At 38.9% G+C, this 18,275-nt stretch overlaps 2 protein-coding genes across 2 annotated transcripts in view; both read right to left on the bottom strand.

Annotated features, from left to right (window-relative positions):
- Window positions 1–242: 242 nt before the first annotated feature.
- LOC144355725 (dysferlin-like) overlaps window positions 243–18,275 on the bottom strand; it is a 190,764-nt gene continuing 172,731 nt past the window's right edge. The window contains exons 25-28 of the mRNA XM_085504822.1: window positions 15,029–15,143; window positions 14,831–14,933; window positions 14,602–14,726; window positions 243–512 (exon numbers count right to left, since the gene is read on the bottom strand). Of these exons, the coding sequence (XP_085360948.1) occupies window positions 243–512; window positions 14,602–14,726; window positions 14,831–14,933; window positions 15,029–15,143 (613 nt within the window). The remainder of the gene's footprint in view (window positions 513–14,601; window positions 14,727–14,830; window positions 14,934–15,028; window positions 15,144–18,275) is intronic.
- On the bottom strand, window positions 4,684–6,816 carry LOC146737825 (uncharacterized protein KIAA1958-like). The gene is made up of 2 exons (XM_085504144.1): window positions 6,698–6,816; window positions 4,684–6,507 (listed from the first exon to the last, which is right to left on the bottom strand). Exons 1-2 carry the CDS (start codon window positions 6,780–6,782, stop codon window positions 5,432–5,434), a joined length of 1,161 nt encoding a protein of 386 aa, XP_085360270.1. The 5' UTR covers window positions 6,783–6,816; the 3' UTR covers window positions 4,684–5,431.

Raw genomic sequence — 18,275 nt, 5'->3', positions numbered from 1 at the left:
ATTCTACTATTCTATAGATCGATTCTACTATTCTATAGATCGATTCTACTATTCTATAGATCGATTCTACTATTCTATAGATCAATTCTACTATTCTATAGATCAATTCTACTATTCTATAGATCAATTCTACTATTCTATAGATCAATTCTACTATTCTATAGATCAATTCTACTATTCTATAGATCAATTCTACTATACTATAGATCAATTCTACTATTCTATAGATCAATTCTACTATTCTATAGATCACCGTACTGGCAAGAGATCAAGTAATTTTTTGGTGCAGTAGGCCAATATCTGGATATGATTGTTACAAATTTTAACCTGATTCGCCTTACCTCTTTCTTATCCATAGAGAAGACAGCAGAAGCATTGGCACCCTCAGCAATCATTTTGCGATGCCATCGTCTACGTCGAACTAAATCCATTCGTCTCTCCTTGGTGTGAAACTTCATTGTGAATAAAGGGGCATATTCCCAGCCGTGTTCCAGATCTTTCAGTCTCTTTTCCTATTTTCAAATAACATACATTTAATCAGACTTAACTTAAATAACATTTGAGGAAGAATTGCTAGTGAAAACAAGGCTTTGTTGTAAAGCAGACTATTAAAAGAAGTTCAAGTAAATCAAATCTAAAGTGAGACCAAAGTATAAAAAGCATTCATACACAAAAGGGAATTTATCAAATACATGTAAAAAGTTAATATTACGGTAACAGTAGCACCATGTATGTTTGAAAAGAAGACACTGACTGATTAGTTTTCAGTTATATAACATAAAATAATATTCATGTTTCTCATCCTCACAAATGTGCACATCGCAGCTAATTTAGGGTTTTTGTAACCAAGAGTGCATTTGTGTTGTTGCTATGGGGTGCGTGCCCCAAGTGATGTGATGCAGTCAAACATGGCAATAAAAAGTATCCTCAAGAAAGTTGTGTCTGCTAACATAATGTGCAGCATTCGTGATATGTGATTGTTTTAGTTCATTGCTATGCACACCCTGTTGCATTTTATCTTTCGACAAAACAACTTTTTATCTGACAATGGGCAAAAATAGTGAACGCACATGATACAGAGATTCAAGAACTGGTAATGTGAATACAGGGCAAGTCTAGGACTGGGAATCTGAACACAAGGTAGTTCTAAGACTTGTAATGTGAATACAGGGTGGTTCTAGGACTGGGAATATGAACACAGGGTAGTTCTAGGACTTGTAATGTGAATACAGGGCAATTCTAGGACTGGGAATCTGAACACAGGGTAGTTCTAGGACTTGTAATGTGAATACAGGACAATTCTAGGACTGGGAATCTAAACACAGGGTAGTTCTAGGACTTGTAATGTGAATACAGGACAATTCTAGGACTGGGAATCTGAACACAGGGTAGTTCTAGGACTTGTAATGTGAATACAGGGCAATTCTAGGACTGGGAATCTGAACACAGGGTAGTTCTAGGACTTGTAATGTGAATACAGGGCAATTCTAGGACTGGGAATCTGAACACAGGGTAGTTCTAGGACTTGTAATGTGAATACAGGGCAATTCTAGGACTGGGAATCCGAACACAGGGTAGTTCTAGGACTTGTAATGTGAATACAGGGCAATTCTAGGACTGGGAATCTGAACACATGGTAGTTCTAGGACTTGTAATGTGAATACAGGGCAATTCTAGGACTGGGAATCTGAACACAGGGTAGTTCTAGGACTTGTAATGTGAATACAGGGCAATTCTAGGACTGGGAATCCGAACACAGGGTAGTTCTAGGACTTGTAATGTGAATACAGGGCAATTCTAGGACTGGGAATCTGAACACATGGTAGTTCTAGGACTTGTAATGTGAATACAGGACAATTCTAGGACTGGGAATATGAACACAGGGTAGTTCTAAGAGTTGTAATGTGAATACAGGGCAATTCTAAGACTGGGAATCTGAACACAGGGTAGTTCTAAGACTTGTAATGTGAATACAGGACAATTCTAGGACTGGGAATCTGAACAATGGGTAGTTCTAGGACTTGTAATGTGAATACAGGGTGGTTCTAGGACTGGGAATCTGAACACAGGGTGGTACTAGGACTGGGAATCTGAACACAGGGCAATTCTAGGACTGGGAATCTGACTACTGGGTGGTACTAGGACTGGGAATCTGAACACAGGGTGGTTCTAGGACTGGGAATTGAACACAGGGTGGTTCTAGGACGGGAATCTGAACACAGGGTGGTACTAGGACTGGGAATCTGAACACAGGGTGGTTCTAGGACTTGTAATGTGAATACAGGAGAATTCTAAGACTGGGAATTTGAATAAAGGGTAGTTCAAGGACAGGTATTCTGAATACAGGGTGGTTCTAGGATTGGAAAACTGGATATGGCATTGGTGAAAGCATGCATGGATGGAAAAAATACTGACACCTATGACAATGAAATAGTGCCCACCTGTACACTGTAAAAACAATCATGTTAGAAGAATAATGAAGTACAATAGTGCAATTAAATCACCAATATGTCAACACAAGATATACATAGAAAATAACACCAATACTCAAAATGAATAATACATTCTCTACCCATAAAGTACAAGCATATGATGATTCCAAACAAATATATTGTATATAGTTGTGCAAAATTATGATAGACCCATCACCTCAAAGTCACCATCAACTATAGTGTCACCAGTTAAAGCTGGAGGAAATGGCACAGTATTGTTAGCGAATAATCCACGAAAAGGCTGCATAAACTGTTGACTTGCCGGGGCTAGAAAGCCTGGCATCATTGAAGTACCAGAAGCAATACTATCTAGCTGTACCTCATCTGAAAGATCTTGCTCCTGATTTTATATTGGTAAGCATTCAGGGCAGAATAGAATCAATATGTTCTTATGTTAGTATTTTATTCATCGCAGTTGTCATAAAAACAGGTAATAAAAAAAACATGCTTCTTAGAAAAATAATTTGTTAACTAAAAAAAAGGTTGATAAAGTTAGAATAATAACAAGAGGAAAACAAGTTAAAAATAATTGATCTGGACATTCTCTAAAAGCTACTAAGCATGCTACAATACAAACCTATACATCATCTAAAAGCTTAGTTACAAGTGAATACTAACAGGTAAGTACATATGTTTGTTTTAAAGAATTAACCCTTGACCGCCAATTTCATAAAAAATCCAAAAGTGCTTTTACACTTTTACACTTTGTAAGGTTTCTGGTTCTACATTTTTTTCATGAGATTGTGCAAACAATTTGTACCTGTATTTTTGCATCAATGCTTTATGAAAGTATGGTTTATGAAAATATATTTATGTCATTTGTTTTTTTTAAATTATCTACAAATGTCTATGCTTCTAAAAACACTTCTCATAAGAAATATAGTCATTATATCGCTTCCAACCCCCATAAAATATAAAAAGTAGTTTAAATTTGAATTTTTAATTTGAAAACCTCAAGAAACAAGTTGCAAAAAAAACACATGCACTAGTCAACTTTATGATGTCAATATTACAAAGTTTAAAAAAAAATTATAAAAAAGAAATATTTTATGTACATTGGTCAGTAGTTTAATAAATAAACACTGAGTTGTGTTGCTGACATGCATGGTACACCAACATACACAGTACTATGACTGAGTTGTGTTGCTGACATGCATGGTACACCAACATACACAGTAATATGACTGAGTTGTGTTGCTGACATGCATGGTACACCAACATACACAGTAATATGACTGAGTTGTGTTGCTGACATGCATGGTACACCAACATACACAGTAATATGACTGAGTTGTGTTGCTGACATGCATGGTACACCAACATACACAGTAATATGACTGAGTTGTGTTGCTGACATGCATGGTACACCAACATACACAGTACTATGACTGAGTTGTGTTGCTGACATGCATGGTACACCAACATACACAGTAATATGACTGAGTTGTGTTGCTGACATGCATGGTACACCAACATACACAGTAATATGACTGAGTTGTGTTGCTGACATGCATGGTACACCAACATACACAGTAATATGACTGAGTTGTGTTGCTGACATGCATGGTACACCAACATACACAGTAATATGACTGAGTTGTGTTGCTGACATGCATGGTACACCAACATACACAGTACTATGACTGAGTTGTGTTGCTGACATGCATGGTACACCAACATACACAGTACTATGACTGAGTTGTGTTGCTGACATGCATGGTACACCAACATACACAGTAATATGACTGAGTTGTGTTGCTGACATGCATGGTACACCAACATACACAGTAATATGACTGAGTTGTGTTGCTGACATGCATGGTACACCAACATACACAGTAATATGACTGAGTTGTGTTGCTGACATGCATGGTACACCAACATACACAGTACTATGACTGAGTTGTGTTGCTGACATGCATGGTACACCAACATACACAGTAATATGACTGAGTTGTGTTGCTGACATGCATGGTACACCAACATACACAGTACTATGAAACATGCATGGTACACCAACATACATAGAGGATCTCCAATGAGTGACCGTGTAATATCGGATTTATTAAACGAGTGTAGTAATTTTCATATGTTCCGAGCCTTTGGCGAGGAACATATGAAAATTACTACACGAGTTTAATAAATCCGATATTACACGGTCACGAATTTGAGATCCTATTTATCACATGTATTCTTTTTTGTTGTAATTCAAAGCCAAATGTTTCCACTCAGGCTGTCGTCGGCAGCCGAAATCGACAACGCAAACACTGGGCGCATTGATTCGGTCGAACAAGTAAAAGTGAAGAGTCATTGAAGAGACAAAAGCGATCAAAAAGAACTTTAATAAAGGTCCAAACACCAAACTAGTTAGAATACAAATAAACAAATTACATTATTTTTAACTTAAACACTTAAAGCGAAAAACGAAAGCAGTAAAAACTATTAAATACATCAAAAAGCTGTAGGAACTACAAGTATTTATCGGGGGTTTCCCCGTCACTCCATGACGTCATTGACATGGTCCACGAGATCAAACATGGAAGTCAACGCTGCGTCGATTGAAAGTTATTATTTAGTTCTCATCTGATGACTGAGAGGAATCAAACACATATATCCGACGTCTTTTCGGTGGAATTGTTGAACTATCATTGTTGGCAATGTTGTAATGTACGTGTACATTAAATACTCCGCCGGAAATGGGGCCTCCAAATATCGGTGTGGATTGTGAACTCAAGGTCGAGGCATGATGGCTGATATTGGTTGATGTCAACTGGGACGCGATGTTACGTTGTGGTTGAGGTTGCATAACAGAAGGTATTGATGTTTGGCACGGGTTTGATGTGCTATAGTTAGGGGTGGCTCTTTGATTATTCAAAATGCCAGAAATTTCTCTGTGTTGGTTTTCTGATATAGTGCTGTAGGCATTGACGGACTGAATGTTACGATGACCGGAGATCTGCATTATTTGTGTGAGTCGGTGGTATATTTTGGTCACTTAATTTCTGGATGAGATGCTTTCTGGCACTATGATTTGTGAGGCGTTTGTTTGGGGGTAAATTTGCTGCAGTTGCCATATTTTTCATCAGGGAACCTATTTTATTAATTCCGATAGGCTGGTGACGGAACCACTGCTCACCCGGTCTGGGCAGTCCGCGAGAATGCGTGGCGATGTAGTATGGGTCGTCACTATTTGTGTAACTAGCTGGTCGTAAACTGAGGTATTTTTTGAAAATAGCAACTGGACATCTTCTGGGATTCGCAGGGACGTCCCACATCTTTGGCTTCACTTTTCTGGTATCCCTTGGATTATCTCCAGTCCGAGTTTTAGTTTGCCGTTCAGAGAACTCAAGATATTCACGACCGCTACTATCAGTACATAGGCTCACATCTCCCCAACACATGTTACGGTGCTCGGTATTACCCCTCAGACCAAAATGTACTGTGTTATAAAACCACATGGTATTTATTATGGCTTCAGGACTGTGGGACCCAAACTGTCCCGATTCCCACAGAATTTCGATTTCCTCATCTGTAGCCGCCTCAGCTGTTCGCGGTAGGTTGCCCTTACCATCTTTCTTTAATTTCTTCTGTTTTGCTTTTATTGTTTCCCGCACCTCATTAAACTCAATACTACTGATCAGTGAATACATGTATTTGTGTCGTTTCAGGTGACGTTCAAAGCTAGAAAGCATAGATCTTAAGGAAGTAGGCTCGTAGTCATCACCGCTTGGTTTACGGACACTGATAAAGAATTTGCATAGAATTGTTTCCAGTTCTTTTGGAGGGATTTCGTGGATTTCTCTAGCTTCTTTTATTTCTGGTGTCTTCAAAAATTGGCCCAGTAATCTCATATCATATAGAGTTTTCTTGGCTGTGTTTTTGTTTTGTTGACTTTCGATTGTTCTTCTGACATCGTCATCGGTGACTGGCACAAATCTACATGGTCGTGAAGGCCCAGCCTCGGCGCCGTCGCTGTCAGTGGTCTGTGCTGTCGCTTCACCCAAGGAAGCATTTTCTGTGACGAAAAGAAATGTTACATTTGTTATTATAAATATAAAAATAAATTCATGTTGTGGAATCATTTTATTTAGTACTCGCAGTATTGTGATGTATTTTTACCCAATGCATTATGCGATCATACAATACGCCGAGTGATCATGATCTCAGTTTATCAGTTCTGACGAAAGAAAAAAACGTAAACGTACCTTCACTTGGTCTTTCTTGCTCATCATTCATAAATTCTGTCACGTCTATATCAAAAGTATTGACTAAGTCGCCCATATGTATCATGATTTTGAACGTTCGATCAGCTGAAGGTTTGTTTACTTTGAGATGCAAATTTATACGATTGACAGCAGACGAAACATTGTCATGCCCGAACTATTTTCGGGTTGGGAGAATTGAGACTGTGATTAATATCTTTAATATTTTGTTTATTTAACAGCGATAAAATCAGAGATTATATAGCATCTAAAAATCTAATAAGTATAATATGTAATAATTTCTACATAATTTGTCATTAAAATCTGCCTCATCATAAGTGTTGCATAATTCAGTACTAACTTTGCTGATTAGGTCAAAGGTGAAATTAGCTGTATTGGCCAATCACATCACAGACTTAAAGTGTGACGTCACTTTCAAAGTGTGTAATACCAAAAATATCACACGGGTGTTATTACACCGAAAGTGCATGATACATGTGATAAACAGTAATATGACTGAGTTGTGTTGCTGACATGCATGGTACACCAACATACACAGTACTATGACTGAGTTGTGTTGCTGACATGCATGGTACACCAACATACACAGTACTATGACTGAGTTGTGTTGCTGACATGCATGGTACACCAACATACACAGTAATATGACTGAGTTGTGTTGCTGACATGCATGGTACACCAACATACACAGTAATATGACTGAGTTGTGTTGCTGACATGCATGGTACACCAACATACACAGTACTATGACTGAGTTGTGTTGCTGACATGCATGGTACACCAACATACACAGTAATATGACTGAGTTGTGTTGCTGACATGCATGGTACACCAACATACACAGTACTATGAAACATGCATGGTACACCAACATACACAGTAATATGACTGAGTTGTGTTGCTGACATGCATGGTACACCAACATACACAGTAATATGACTGAGTTGTGTTGCTGACATGCATGGTACACCAACATATACAGTAATATGACTGAGTTGTGTTGCTGACATGCATGGTACACCAACATACACAGTAATATGACTGAGTTGTGTTGCTGACATGCATGGTACACCAACATACACAGTAATATGACTGAGTTGTGTTGCTGACATGCATGGTACACCAACATACACAGTACTATGAAACATGCATGGTACACCAACATACACAGTACTATGAAACATGCATTACAAATGATTACATACACTCTGATACAGTGATTCATCAAGGACATCATGAAACAAAAGAAATCAAGAGAAAAAGGTATGTCAGTAGAGAAACTAAAAGATTATAATCAAAACTATTTTGCTGAAATAAGACAATTATTAGTAAGCATGGGGAAAGATATTACACAAAAATGCATCGATCACTGAAATCAGAATTTTGTTGCTGAAGAAAGTGACGCAAACAGCTGATGATGGATGCCTTCAACATACATCAATGATAATGTGTTACTATGACAACATTAACAACTCTCCTCCACTGACATTGTCAAAGATGAAAAGATGTATTAATCCGCAAATGTTTTTGTTTACAGGGGTTTAATACAGATGCCATGGTAACCTGGATACCTTGACATATCCTGGATGACATATGATGAAGAAATCTTATAATACAAGTAAGAAAAATAAATAATTGAAATTTCCTTTTGCACACCATAATGATGCCCAATGTGTGACAGATTAGAAAAGTCATAGGTCAACAGTAATTTAGGACTGAATAAGTAGCAATTTTGGAGTAGGTACATGTAATTTATGAATTATATCAAACTCTTTACAAAATGAAGGAATCATTTCTAGTATAAAAATACATTTAACTACCGTAACTTATAACAGTAACTATTCACCATTCAAAGTGTTATATGCATGCATAAAAAAAGATAACACAGTGCCCTCTAACTGCACAAATAACAAAGGATGCCAATTCTAACTATATTTAGAGCATTTATGAAAACAAAAAAATTCTGGTTTGAATCGTCTCTTGAATAGTATAGCATAAAACACAGGAAAAACCTGACAGAAACTCACAACATAAAAACTACTGGTTCTATTTGTTTCTGCAATAGTATAGCTTAAAACACAGAAATACGTAACACAACCTCACAATATAAAAATAACTGGTTCTACCCATCTCTGGAATAGTAGAGCTAAAAAACAGAAACACTTGATACAACCTCACAATGATACAGTCTTGTCATATTTTACTTGGAATAATTTCCAAAAGGGTTGAACTCTAAATGATGTTACCAAACAAGCAGCCTGTCGGCTGAGATAGCTCCGCTATTAGCAATGCACATTTCAATTAAAGAACTGAAGACATCATTAGAAAATGAACAATATGTATAGTATCAAAGCAATCAGACTTGTGGTTTTTAACAAGAAGTTGAAAATATCACTTTTTACCAAAAATGACAAAAATATTCATCAAAATTAGAGAATTAAAGATATCATCACTAAATGAACAAGTCTGAGAGAGGTCCACATGTAGTACCTATATATGTAATATCAAAGCAATCAGACATACTGTTTTTAACAAGAAGTCAAAAATATCACTTTTTACCAAAAATATTCATCAAAATTAGAGAATTTGAGATTTTGACATGAAATGAACAAATCTGAGAAAGAACCATCCAAATTACTAGAATATCAAATTTGAAAAAATTCTGACTTGCGGTTTTGAAGAAGAAGTTGAAATTGTAAAGTTGACGACGACGGACGCGGACGGACAATCAGTAATATGAACAGCTCTGCTGTGTCAACTTTGTTGACAGCGGAGCTAAAAAGGGGGTAACACTTGTATACGAGTATTTCACACAGATGGCTTGGATTCACTATACGATATGAATGACAAAAGTTAGTTAAAAACACAACATGAACACATTAGAAACCATCATATGTTGTATACATAACAGTGCACTCTATCACCCAACAGACAGTGATTTTTCTTTTCATAGACATTTACATCACCCTCTACCATCCAAATTACACTTTTTTGTATTTGACTGATTTATGCATATAGACAAGGAGCAAAGTAAATGCTGGCTTCACACTATATCTCAGTGGAATCATATAGACAAGGAGCAAAGTAAATGCTGGCTTCACAATATATCTCAGTGGAATCATATAGACAAGGAACAAAGTAAATGCTGGCTTCACACTATATCTCAGTGGAATCATATAGACAAGGAGCAAAGTAAATGCTGGCTTCACACTATATCTCAGTGGAATCATATAGACAAGGAGCAAAGTAAATACTGGCTTCACACTATATCTCAGTGGAATCATATAGACAAGAAGCAAAGTAAATGCTGGCTTCACACTATATCTCAGTGGAATCATATAGACAAGGAGCAAAGTAAATGCTGGCTTCACACTATATCTCAGTAGAATCATATAGACAAGGAGCAAAGTAAATGCTGGCTTCACAATATATCTCAGTGGAATCATATAGACAAGGAGCAAAGTAAATGCTGGCTTCACACTCTATCTCAGTGGAATCATATAGACAAGGAGCAAAGTAAATGCTGGCTTCACAATATATCTCAGTGGAATCATATAGACAAGGAGCAAAGTAAATGCTGGCTTCACAATATATCTCAGTGGAATCATATAGACAAGGAGCAAAGTAAATGCTGGCTTCACAATATATCTCAGTGGAATCATATAGACAAGGAACAAAGTAAATGCTGGCTTCACAATATATCTCAGTGGAATCATATAGACAAGGAGCAAAGTAAATGCTGGCTTCACACTCTATCTCAGTGGAATCATATAGACAAGGAGCAAAGTAAATGCTGGCTTCACACTATATCTCAGTGGAATCATATAGACAAGGAGCAAAGTAAATGCTGGCTTCACAATATATCTCAATGGAATCATATAGACAAGGAGCAAAGTAAATGCTGGCTTCACACACTATCTCAGTAGAATCATATAGACAAGGAACAAAGTAAATGCTGGCTTCACACTATCTCAGTGGAATCATATAGACAAGGAGCAAAGTAAATGCTGGCTTCACACTATATCTCAGTGGAATCATATAGACAAGGAGCAAAGTAAATGCTGGCTTCACACACTATCTCAGTAGAATCATATAGACAAGGAGCAAAATAAATGCTGGCTTCACACACTATCTCAGTGGAATCATATAGACAAGGAGCAAAATAAATGCTGGCTTCACACACTATCTCAGTGGAATCATATAGACAAGGAGCAAAGTAAATGCTGGCTTCACACACTATCTCAGTAGAATCATATAGACAAGGAGCAAAATAAATGCTGGCTTCACACACTATCTCAGTGGAATCATATAGACAAGGAACAAAGTAAATGCTGGCTTCACAATATATCTCAGTGGAATCATATAGACAAGGAACAAAGTAAATGCTGGCTTCACACTATCTCAGTAGAATCATATAGACAAGGAGCAAAGTAAATGCTGGCTTCACACTATATCTCAGTGGAATCATATAGACAAGGAGCAAAGTAAATGCTGGCTTCACACACTATCTCAGTAGAATCATATAGACAAGGAGCAAAATAAATGCTGGCTTCACACACTATCTCAGTGGAATCATATAGACAAGGAGCAAAGTAAATGCTGGCTTCACACTCTATCTCAGTAGAATCATATAGACAAGGAACAAAGTAAATGCTGGCTTCGCACTCTATCTCAGTGGAATCATATAGACAAGGAGCAAAGTAAATGCTGGCTTCACAATATATCTCAGTGGAATCATATAGACAAGGAGCAAAGTAAATGCTGGCTTCACACTCTATCTCAGTGGAATCATATAGACAAGGAGCAAAGTGAATGCTGGCTTCACACTATCTCAGTGGAATCATATAGACAAGGAGCAAAGTAAATGCTGGCTTCACACTATATCTCAGTGGAATCATATAGACAAGGAGCAAAGTGAATGCTGGCTTCACACTATATCTCAGTGGAATCATATAGACAAGGAGCAAAGTAAATGCTGGCTTCACACTATATCTCAGTGGAATCATATAGACAAGGAGCAAAGTGAATGCTGGCTTCACACTCTATCTCAGTGGAATCATATAGACAAGGAGCAAAGTAAATGCTGGCTTCACACTATATCTCAGTGGAATCATATAGACAAGGAGCAAAGTGAATGCTGGCTTCACACTATATCTCAGTGGAATCATATAGACAAGGAGCAAAGTAAATGCTGGCTTCACAATATATCTCAGTGGAATCATATAGACAAGGAGCAAAGTGAATGCTGGCTTCACACTATATCTCAGTGGAATCATATAGACAAGGAGCAAAGTGAATGCTGGCTTCACACTATCTCAGTGGAATCATATAGACAAGGAGCAAAGTAAATGCTGGCTTCACACTATATTTCAGTAGAATCATATAGACAAGGAGCAAAATAAATGCTGGCTTCACACTATCTCAGTGGAATCATATAGACAAGGAGCAAAGTAAATGCTGGCTTCACAATATATTTCAGTAGAATCATATAGACAAGGAGCAAAGTAAATGCTGGCTTCACACTATATCTCAGTGGAATCATATAGACAAGGAGCAAAGTAAATGCTGGCTTCACACTATATCTCAGTGGAATCGTATAGACAAGGAGCAAAATAAATGCTGGCTTCACACTCTATCTCAGTGGAATCATATAGACAAGGAGCAAAGTGAATGCTGGCTTCACACTATATCTCAGTGGAATCATATAGACAAGGAGCAAAATAAATGCTGGCTTCACACTCTATCTCAGTGGAATCATATAGACAAGGAGCAAAGTGAATGCTGGCTTCACACTATATCTCAGTGGAATCATATAGACAAGGAGCAAAGTAAATGCTGGCTTCACACTATATCTCAGTAGAATCATATAGACAAGGAGCAAAGTAAATGCTGGCTTCACACTATATCTCAGTGGAATCATATAGACAAGGAGCAAAGTAAATGCTGGATTCACACTATATCTCAGTGGAATCATATAGACAAGGAGCAAAGTAAATGCTGGCTTCGCACTCTATCTCAGTAGAATCATATAGACAAGGAGCAAAGTAAATGCTGGCTTCACACTATATCTCAGTGGAATCATATAGACAAGGAGCAAAGTAAATGCTGGCTTCACACTATATCTCAGTGGAATCATATAGACAAGGAGCAAAGTAAATGCTGGCTTCACACTATATCTCAGTGGAATCATATAGACAAGGAGCAAAGTAAATGCTGGCTTCACACTATATCTCAGTGGAATCATATAGACAAGGAGCAAAGTAAATGCTGGCTTCACACTATATCTCAGTGGAATCATATAGACAAGAAGCAAAGTAAATGCTGGCTTCACACTATATCTCAGTGGAATCATATAGACAAGGAGCAAAATAAATGCTGGCTTCACACTATATCTCAGTGGAATCATATAGACAAGGAGCAAAGTAAATGCTGGCTTCACACTATATCTCAGTGGAATCATATAGACAAGAAGCAAAGTAAATGCTGGCTTCACACTATATCTCAGTGGAATCATATAGACAAGGAGCAAAGTAAATGCTGGCTTCACACTATATCTCAGTGGAATCATATAGACAAGGAGCAAAGTAAATGCTGGCTTCACACTATATCTCAGTGGAATCATATAGACAAGGAGCAAAGTAAATGCTGGCTTCACACTATATCTCAGTGGAATCATATAGACAAGAAGCAAAGTAAATGCTGGCTTCACACTATATCTCAGTGGAATCATATAGACAAGGAGCAAAGTAAATGCTGGCTTCACACTATATCTCAGTGGAATCATATAGACAAGGAGCAAAGTAAATGCTGGCTTCACACTATATCTCAGTGGAATCATATAGACAAGGAGCAAAGTAAATGCTGGCTTCACACTATATCTCAGTGGAATCATATAGACAAGAAGCAAAGTAAATGCTGGCTTCACACTATATCTCAGTGGAATCATATAGACAAGGAGCAAAGTAAATGCTGGCTTCACACTATATCTCAGTGGAATCATATAGACAAGGAGCAAAGTAAATGCTGGCTTCACACTATATCTCAGTGGAATCATATAGACAAGGAGCAAAGTAAATGCTGGCTTCACACTATATCTCAGTGGAATCATATAGACAAGAAGCAAAGTAAATGCTGGCTTCACACTATATCTCAGTGGAATCATATAGACAAGGAGCAAAATAAATGCTGGCTTCACAATATATCTCAGTGGAATCATATAGACAAGGAGCAAAGTAAATGCTGGCTTCACACTCTATCTCAGTGGAATCATATAGACAAGGAGCAAAGTAAATGCTGGCTTCGCACTCTATCTCAGTGGAATCATATAGACAAGGAGCAAAGTAAATGCTGGCTTCACACTATATCTCAGTAGAATCATATAGACAAGGAGCAAAGTAAATGCTGGCTTCACACTATATCTCAGTGGAATCATATAGACAAGGAGCAAAGTAAATGCTGGCTTCGCACTCTATCTCAGTGGAATCATATAGACAAGGAGCAAAGTAAATGCTGGCTTCACACTATATCTCAGTGGAATCATATAGACAAGGAGCAAAGTAAATGCTGGCTTCACACTATATCTCAGTGGAATCATATAGACAAGGAGCAAAGTAAATGCTGGCTTCACACTATATCTCAGTGGAATCATATAGACAAGGAGCAAAGTAAATGCTGGCTTCACACTATATCTCAGTGGAATCATATAGACAAGGAGCAAAGTAAATGCTGGCTTCACACTATATCTCAGTGGAATCATATAGACAAGGAGCAAAGTAAATGCTGGCTTCACACTATATCTCAGTGGAATCATATAGACAAGAAGCAAAGTAAATGCTGGCTTCACACTATATCTCAGTGGAATCATAGCGCATGGTATAGCTACTCACCATTAGGATTTTAGGATCTACAGTTAATGATCTTCCTCGAACCCATCTTCTACGTCGACATAAATGATACGTCTTTTCACACGGTGTAAAGCCACCAAGTGTAAACTCAACACAATATTCCCAACCTACAAAGCAATTACATTAACACATTTACCATATTTATTTACCATCCTAATTGAAACCATGATTCAAATCAATTACTTATCATCTTTGTTAATCAATCACTTACCATCCTCATCAACACCACGATTCAAATCAATTTGCCAAGTATCATCCCACTCCCAACCTTCTGGGCATTCTACTTCATCTTTAGGGGTGACAGAATCACCTCGCTGAGGGGATAAAAACAAATATTTAATGTGAGTGTGATATTCTATTTGCTGTTTAGGATGCCACATAAATGTAATGTGAGAGTAAAACAACCTACCACGTCAGTATATGATGTTGCCGCCAACTGCCATTCTCCACCAGGGAGTCTTTGATGACATTCAAATGCTTCTTCCACAAATTTCTTATGTCCGGCATCAGTATCGTAGGACAAACTGACAAAAAAAATTGGCTGATATGAAATTCATAATTCATCTTTGTAAGAATGCATACATTTGAACCTTTACTCAACTCACCTACATGCTCTAGTGTCACCTACTCAACTCACCTACATGCTCTAGTGTCACCTACTCAACTCATCTATATGCTCTAGTGTCACCTACTCAACTCACCTACATGCTCTAGTGTCACCTACTCAACTCACCTACATGCTCTAGTGTCACCTACTCAACTCATCTATATGCTCTAGTGTCACCTACTCAACTCACCTACATGCTCTAGTGTCACCTACTCAACTCACCTACATGCTCTAGTGTCACCTACTCAACTCACCTACATGCTCTAGTGTCACCTACTCAACTCACCTACATGCTCTAGTGTCACCTACTCATCTCACCTACATGCTCTAGTGTCACATACTCAACTCACCTACATTGCTCTAGCGTCACCTACTCATCTCACCTACACACTCTCGTGTCACCTACTCAACTCACCTACATTCTCTAGTATCACCTACTCAACTCACCTACATGCACTAGCGTCACCTACTCAACTAGCCTACATGCTCTAGTGTCACCTACTCATCTCACCTACACACTCTCGTGTCACCTACTCAACTCACCTAATGCTATAGCGTCACCTACTCAACTCATCTACATGCTCTAGTGTCACCTAATCAACTCACCTACATGCTCTAGTGTTACCTACTCATCTTACCTACATGCTCTAGTGTCACCTACTCAACTCACCTACACACTCTCGTGTCACCTACTCAACTCATCTACATGCTCTAGTGTCACCTACTCAACTCATCTACATGCTCTAGTGTCACCTACTCATCTTACCTACATGCTCTAGTGTCACCTACTCAACTCACCTACATGCTCTAGTGTCACCTACTCATCTTACCTACATTCTCTAGTGTCACATACTCAACTCACCTACATGCTCTAGTGTCACCTACTCATCTTACCTCCATGCTCTAGTGTCACCTACTCAACTCACCTACATGCTCTAGTGTCACCTACACATCTTACCTACATGCTCTAGTGTCACCTACTCAACTCACCTACATGCTCTAGTGTCACCTACTCATCTTACCTACATGCTCTAGTGTCACCTACTCAACTCACCTACATGTTCTAGTGTCACCTACTCATCTTACCTACATGCTCTAGTGTCACATACTCAACTCACCTACATGATCTAGTGTCACCAACTCATCTCACCTACACACTCTCGTGTAACCTACTCAACTCACCTACATGCTCTAGTGTCACCTACTCAATTCACCTACATGCTCTAGTGTCACCTACTCAACTCACCTACATTGCTCTAGCGTCACCTACTCATCTCACCTACACACTCTCGTGTCACCTACTCAACTCACCTACATTCTCTAGTATCACCTACTCAACTCACCTACATGCACTAGCGTCACCTACTCAACTCACCTACATGCTCTAGCGTCACATACTCAACTTACCTACATGCTCTAGTGTCACCTACTCAACTCACCTACATGCTCTAGTGTCACCTACTCATCTTACCTACATGCTCTAGTGTCACCTACTCATCTCACCTACACACTCTCGTGTCACCTACTCAACTCACCTACATGCTCTAGTGTCACCTACTCAATTCACCTACATGCTCTAGTGTCACCTACTCAACTCACCTACATTGCTCTAGCGTCACCTACTCATCTCACCTACACACTCTCGTGTCACCTACTCAACTCACCTACATTCTCTAGTATCACCTACTCAACTCACCTACATGCACTAGCGTCACCTACTCAACTCACCTACATGCTCTAGCGTCCCATACTCAACTTAGCTACATGCTCTAGTGTCACCTACTCAACTCACCTACATGCTCTAGTGTCACCTACTCATCTTACCTACATGCTCTGGTGTCACCTACTCATCTTACCTACATGCATTAGTGTCACCTACTCAATTCACCAACATGCTCTAGTGTCACCTACTCGACTCACCTACATGATCTAGTGTCACCTACTCAATTCACCTACATGCTCTAGTGTCACCTACTCAACTCACCTACATTGCTCTAGCGTCACCTACTCATCTCACCTACACACTCTCGTGTCACCTACTCAACTCACCTACATTCTCTAGTATCACCTACTCAACTCACCTACATGCACTAGCGTCACCTACTCAACTCACCTACATGCTCTAGTGTCACCTACTCAATTCACCTACATGCTCTCATGTCACCTACTCAACTTGCCTATATGATCTAGTGTCACCTACTCAACTCACCTACATGCTCTAGTGTCACCTACTCAATTCACCTACATGCTCTCGTGTCACCTACTCAACTTGCCTACATGATCTAGTGTCACCTACTCAACTCACCTACATGCTCTAGTGTCACCTACTCAATTCACCTACATGCTCTTGTGTCACCTACTCAACTTGCCTACATGATCTAGTGTCACCTACTCAACTCACCTACATGATCTAGTGTCACCTACTCAACTCACCTACATGCTCTAGTCTCACCTACTCAACTCACCTACATGATCTAGTGTCACCTACTCAACTCACCTACATGGTCTAGTGTCACCTAGTCATCTCACCTACATGCTCTAGTGTCACCTACTCAACTCACCTACATGCTCTAGTGTCACCTACTCAACTCACCTACATGCTCTAGTGTCACCTACTCAACTCACCTACATGATCTAGTGTCACCTACTCAACTCACCTACATGCTCTAGTCTCACCTACTCAACTCACCTACATGATCTAGTGTCACCTACTCAACTCACCTACATGGTCTAGTGTCACCTAGTCATCTCACCTACATGCTCTAGTGTCACCTACTCAACTCACCTACATGGTCTAGTGTCACCTACTCAACTCACCTACATGCTCTAGTGTCACCTACTCAACTCACCTACATGCTCTAGTGTCACCTACTCAACTCACCTACATGCTCTAGTGTCACCTACTCAACTCACCTACATGCTCAAGTGTCACCTACTCAACTCACCTACATGCTCTAGTGTCACCTATTCAACTCACCTACATGCTCTAGTGTCACCTACTCAACTCACCTACAATCTCTAGTGTCACCTACTCAACTCACCTACATGC

Source organism: Saccoglossus kowalevskii, chromosome 10, assembly GCF_978046115.1.
Source record: "Saccoglossus kowalevskii chromosome 10, keSacKowa6.1, whole genome shotgun sequence".
Classification (NCBI taxonomy): Eukaryota; Metazoa; Hemichordata; class Enteropneusta; family Harrimaniidae; genus Saccoglossus; species Saccoglossus kowalevskii.
The sequence above is the reverse complement of the archived record's forward strand: the minus strand, read 5'-3'. Positions and strand labels throughout refer to the sequence as shown.